General features: G+C 45.1%; 1 protein-coding gene across 2 annotated transcripts; it reads right to left on the minus strand.

The window, feature by feature from the left end:
- Window positions 1-2,306: 2,306 nt before the first annotated feature.
- Window positions 2,307-6,368, minus strand: LOC144023506 (RNA-binding protein 15-like). 2 transcript variants are annotated; one of them, XM_077529071.1, is made up of 2 exons: window positions 3,852-6,368; window positions 2,307-2,422 (listed from the first exon to the last, which is right to left on the minus strand). In XM_077529071.1, coding segments are annotated over exons 1-2 (2,274 nt in total). In that variant the 5' UTR covers window positions 6,124-6,368; the 3' UTR covers window positions 2,307-2,420. The 2 variants fall into 2 exon arrangements, with proteins under 2 accessions (XP_077385197.1, XP_077385196.1); XM_077529070.1 differs by having other exon boundaries at window positions 2,307-6,357.

The raw sequence follows: 6,368 nt of genomic DNA on the forward strand, positions 1-6,368 counted from the left end.
AAAACTAATAGAACTAGTTTCCACGTTACCTGGTGTGAGGTGGGCATTACATGTAACCACAACACTGAACTTCACTTACCTTGGACCGCTGATGTCATCTCATCTGTTCATCTGTCTCGTGTGCACAGCTCTGAAAAGGAATGACGACAACTGGAAACCAAATTCAACACTCAAATGTTTGCCTTACCTCTTCTAACAGGTTGCCACAGCATGGTAGTGAGGTACCAATGTCTGGATTTCAGCTTTAATGATGCACATGTGAAACTGTGGAGAAACATTTCACAATGCTCAGTTTGTAATGGAGACTGTCATCTGAGGTCGTTAACATGCTACTTTAGTTTAGCTGGACTACATAACGAGATGTAAGAATATTTAGCCACCTAAGTAAATGCCAAAGATTTTGATGACACCACCACAAACTACAACCAAAAAAAAAAAAAAAAAAAAAAAAGACATTACAAAATGTCTGCCCAAGAAAACTGAGCATTATTGAACTCATAAGGACAAATCTCTTGCCGAGGGCTGTGCAATTAATAGAAATTCAATTACAATTTCAATTATTACACTCCACAATTACAAAATCAACAATTGTAACAATAAGATTAATACCCATTTTTGAGTTGTTTTAATTTATACATTTGCACGTATTTTAAATTTTAAAATAAATTTAGTTTCATCCAAAAAGGAAATATATATATACACATATATATACACACACATATATATATATACACACACACATATATATATATATATATATATATATATATATATATATATATATATATATATATATACACACACATATATATTACATTACGTTTAAACCTTTTCTTGTTTTGTACCATACATGTTCATCCTACTGCACAGTCCACTCCAACTTTGTTGGTGCCAACATAAATATAAATAATTGTAAATTCTGTTTGGTCGAAAAGGAGCTTATATAATTAGTGTTTCTATTTTTTTTTTTTTTAAATGACATTAATATTTTTGTACCAAAAAATAGTTTTAATAGCTGCAATTTAAATTATTGCCAAAATTTTCTTTCCATAATCGAGCAGCCTTACTCTTGCCCAATAAAACTGCTAGTGAAGTATGTGACTAGCTTAATATCATAATTGTCAGGTAACAGGTTACTGTCAAAATGTGCATTTAATTAAAAGGTTTTGCAAATGTTTTTAATGCTTCAACATTCCCACATATTATGATTTTTAATTCTCCACACTTGTTTGCCGCCTAACTACTCCCAACATATTTCCAATTTAAGTTGTTCAAATTTCAACTAGCTTAAAAAATTAACGCCTCCCGTATATAGTCTGATTCCACATTACTTACAGTATTTGCACAATTTAACATTTATTAACTTTTCCCCATTCATTTTCAATGGGACAATCATTGAACTTTTTCTAAGTATAACTTTACACGCCCACTTCTATCTAGCTCTATTGATTTTATATATATATATATATATATATATATATATATGTGTGTGTGTGTGTGTGTGTGTATATACACACACACACACACACACACACACATATATATGAACTTTTCATTCAGCATTTCCAGGTGACTGATTCTGCTTGATGGCACAAATGGTAAACCGCATTGTCCAGTAACCAGGAGGTTATAATTTCATAATTTATCTCTCAATTTGCTTTCAGCATTCCCACGCAATTTCTCCAGCAATTGCACTTATTCTAGTTCTTTCTGTCCCTGATAATTTTCTGCTAGCAATGCTAGCTAACAATGGCTAACAGTGTATGCATGCTTACCTGAGGGAACTGAAGTGATTGCGTCCAAATCATAGCGCCAGGAATTCTTGAGCCCTTAAGAAGTCTGTCTGGTCCCACGTGTTGCAGATGAAGATGAGCAATGTCGGAGATCCCGTTCTTGAGCCTTACTCAGTCATTAAAAGTTGGAAACACTTATACGTCAACATCACCTCAGTAATAAGGGCTGCATTTGCTCCATTCCAGTTAATGTCAGCGAAAAGGCGGCGCTGCTGTCTGACGTAGACAGGAAGCACGTGTGTCAAGCGTGGCCCTCACACCAGGTTCTTCATGCGAGAACGCGACGACGCAAACAGTGCTCCAGACGAGACCCGAGGCCCGCAACAGGCCACGCTGAAGTACTGGAAACCACATTGAAAAGAGGTCAATCAATTGTACTCAACACACTGATTCGAGTGGTTCTTTTCCTGGGAACTCAACACTTTTCCTCTCCTGGTTGCTGGGAAGCTTCCCCAACTGTCAAGACTTTTCGAGCTGGATAGACAAATCCGAGAACAGAAAAGGTCACAAAGGTAGTCTTTCCTTGAGGTTCCCACGAATGAGCAAATTTATTGAGACACAATCTGCGAAGTGCACTTTGTTTACTCCCCACAAGCACGGCCGCTCTCCCACGTGCGTGTCCAGATATCCTGAGTACACAGCACACACGCGTTCCGTTTGAAAACAATCAAAGTAGACATGGCGAGAAACAATTAGTCCCGTTTTGAGGGAGGAGAACCGAGCGCTTCCTCAACCTGCTGATCATGATTCATCAATCGAGTCCGTTCCAGACGACAAGCAATATTTTTTTCCAGTCACACAATCTTGAATCGATGCAGTTTTTTTTTTTTTTTTTTTTTTTACCTTATACACTTTGTTGCTGATAAAAACAAAAAGACAATCTTTGACATTATTGGATTATGTTGTGTTTTTTAGGTAGTTTTAGCTCAACAAATGTTTCTGACATCGTGCAAAACTAAAAAGAACATTTTCCACACTACTAACTGTTGATTTTCCATGTGAAAATTTGAATCGACTGAGGAAAATATTTGTCAATTAGGCAATACGAGAGTTATTGGATAAGACAGTTCACAAATATATTATGTCACAATTTCTAGCCAAAAAAAACAAAAACTGAAGCATTCCTGCAAATTCTCTACTAGAGATTGGCTACTTGTTGCACACTATCACTGTCATGTGTCAGAAAGGAACTAAGGCATCCAAAGTTTAACACATTATGTTTCATCACATTTTTTGTGGGGGTCAGGTTGACTTAAAAAAACAAAAAAACAACATGATTAAGACTTTCTTTGTAGGATGCACCCCGAAATCTATGTACTTAAGTGAGATTTGTCACTTTTGTCACAAAGTCAAAAGCAGCAAATGAACGTTTCTATTTACCGTAAATGGCCTTCAGAGCAGAGGAAAGCAAAAATCAGAAACAAATTAAATTCAAATTGACTTGCAGTTCTTAAAGTGGATGTCAAGCTTTCTTTGGACGTTTTTATTCATCTCAGGGGCGGCCATTTTTCTTGCACTGCCACTTGCTGTCAACTGAAAACGACATCACAGACAAAATGCCCCTCCCCCGAGATGGATTCAAAACTAGTGGATTTTGCTGCTTCAAGAGATACTTCAATTATTTAGCCCATTGTGATATCATTTTCAGTCGACAGCAAGTTGCAAAATTTGTTTTTAAAGGTACTAATTGTACATGAAAAATAATGAAAATATCAAATTTATTATAGGAAAAATATTAATGTTTGAATGCCAAAAATGTCTAAATAAGTAAAGTATCCCTTTAAATTATTTTCATTATTTATTAATCAGAATAACGTGTTTAGACTAGTGGGGCCGCATAGAACATATTATTGCAATGAAAATTGTTGACTCGACTTCACCTGTAATAGAAATAGAGTGAAACAGTTTAGGTAACCTCATTTACAACATGACTTGAGTTGCAATTTTTTTTTTTCCCCTCTCATGATGCTCCTCTAATAATGACCATCACCATGTAGTCATCATCTGATTTAGCAAAAGCTTTTGCAGACTCATCCATAAACTGCATAGAGAACTCACATGGCGGGAAAGCGTGAAGCACGCCGCTGTGCTCCTTGTCGCGGGCGCCGCCCCCCACTGGGAGGCTGACGATGCCGGCCGCCTCCTTCTGCTTCAGGTAGGACACTAGGTTCTTAAGTGGGCGCTCCGTCGAGTCTTTGCCGTCCGTCGTCGCGCCGTCCTCCGATTTGCCGGGCGTGGCGAGGAGGACCGAGTAGCCGCTCGGTCCAGCGGCCTTGATGCGGCGCGAGACCTCGTCCAGCTTGGGCCGGTCCATCCGCAGGCGCTGGCTGATTTTCAGCTGCGACGTTTGGCCCCCCTTGGCGCCGTCCTGGAGCAGCCTAGAGACCACCGCCGCGTCGCCGTCTAGCAGGTGCAGCGCTGTGGGGAAGCTGCTGTTCTTCAGGAGGAGGACGCCTTGCCACACCTGACTCAGCTTCTGAGCGGAGGGACGCTCCTTCCCCGCCGGGCTCTTTGGTTTGTCGCCAGGTTTGCGTTTGCGTTCCCCCTCGGCGGCTGCGGTCGGGCTGAGCGTTCGTCTTCTCCTGTCCTGACTGTTTGGGCGGGCTTTAGTAGGGGAGACTCGACCGGGGCGAGGCGCGTGTTCGCCGTTGCTGTCTCCGCCCCCATCTGCGGGGCTTCCTACGCGCGGCAGCGCCACGTTGTTGTCGGGCGAGCGATCTGGACGAAACCCGTGCTCCAAGTGTCGCCGGCGGCGGCTTGCGTCTCCTCTTTGCAACTCCCACTCCCGTTCCATGGGCCATTGCTCGCGGGAATGTCTCTCCAGGTGAGAAACGGTCGGGAAGGCGGAGCCTCGCATCCTGTCGTGGACGCCCAAGCCGGACCAATCGGCGGGCAAGGAGAGATCTCGCTCCCGGAAGCGAGGCGGCGGCAGCAGAGGCGAGCGCGCTCTCATGGAGTCGGCGAAGCGATGATCGAAGGGTGGGGGGGCCAAGTCAAAGTGTGGCAGTGGCAGAGGGGGCTGTGTGTAATGCTGCTGTTTGTAGTGGTGCTCGGTGTCCGCAAAGTCCACCCGGAGTCTCCTATCGGGACCCCCGAGGGGGAAGCCTCGCATATGGGTGCAAGCGGCTTGAGCGGCATCCAGGCTCTCGTACTGAACGTATGCCCACGCCTCGCCTTTCCTGTAGTCTATAGTCCTGATGGTGCCGAAACGGTCGAACTCTTTGGCCAAGGCGGCGAGGGAAATCCACGAGCCGAGGCCTCCCACCCACAGTCTGCTCGTGGGCGTCGGTTTGCCATATCCGATTTTAACCTGGTTGTGGCGCAACACTTTCCCCGACATGGCCACTTTAGCTCGATGGGCCATGTCAAGGTTTTCAAATTTGACAAATCCGAAAGTGCTGTTCTGGCCGCGCGCAGCTCGTTTAATGTCCACTTCGGTGATGGTGCCGAAGCGGTCGAACGCTCGCCGCAGGTCGCTCTCAGTCAGGCCGATGTCCAGGTTGCCAAGGAACAACGTCCTGTTTGCCCTTTGGTCGTCATCAGGCAAGTTATCGTTGTGGAATTCTGGAAGGAACGCAGCTTGATTCCTGGCTTCATATAGGGAATAATAAGCATCTCTTTCCACATCTGTGAGGTGAGGCAGGGGAGGAGGCGGAAGGGGCCCCAGCGCCATTTGCTGCAACCGGAAGTCTCTGTAGCACACACCGGTGGGTGAGAGCTGTGTCTGGGGGTGCACGTGTCTGTGTCCCGGTGGGAAATTGTCTTTAGAAAGCGGGGAGCGGCTCCTGCGCCGGTTCATGTACACCACGTCGACTTTGAGGGGTCGGTCGAAGAGCACCAATCGGCCACAAGTGTGCTTGGCCGCCCGGGCGTCTTCGGGCTTCCGGAAGTTGACGAACGCTACCCTCTCGTCGTTTTCCCGGCTCATTTTCACACTGACGTTTCCAAATTTTTTAAACTCATGAAAGAGTCCGTCTTCTATATCTTCGTCGTTGATCTGCGAGCCCAGATCACTAATTTTAAGAGTCTTGTACTCACTTTCGGGAGACCTCGGGTCGTTGCGTGAAGCGAAGACAGCGCCACCGTGCGGTCCTGGAGGAGCTCCGTAATCATAGCCATTCCCGGCCCGAATGTCCGAATAAGTGTCTTTTTTGTCGCCGGGTAAGCTTCTCCTGGACGAGGCGCCGCAGGGGACGTAGCTGTTGCCGTTGTTGCTGCCGACGCTCAGCAGCTCTCCAGTCCTCCTGCTAGCCAGACTTCCTCTTCGTTCTTTGCCGTCATCGGGCACCCGTGCGCGTTTCCTTGCCGGCGAGCGGTCTTTCTCCTTCATTTCCAAACGCCAGTATACACGAGGTGAAACACAAAATGGCGTCTTCCCACCAAAAATCCAACGAGACGTTTCCAACTTTGAAACTAGGCCGAAGGAGAGTCCTCACTCGAGATAAACGAGCGCCATGTTGGAATACTTTACTCCTGTACCGGAAGTCACGCCTTTGTTTCTGCGGTACGTTTTGATTGGCTTGACGGAGACGTCGCTCAAAACAAAAGGAAGTGCGTCAGCCTATCATAAACAAG

The sequence above is a fragment of the Festucalex cinctus genome, chromosome 8 (assembly GCF_051991245.1).
Source record: "Festucalex cinctus isolate MCC-2025b chromosome 8, RoL_Fcin_1.0, whole genome shotgun sequence".
Taxonomy (NCBI): domain Eukaryota; kingdom Metazoa; phylum Chordata; class Actinopteri; order Syngnathiformes; family Syngnathidae; genus Festucalex; species Festucalex cinctus.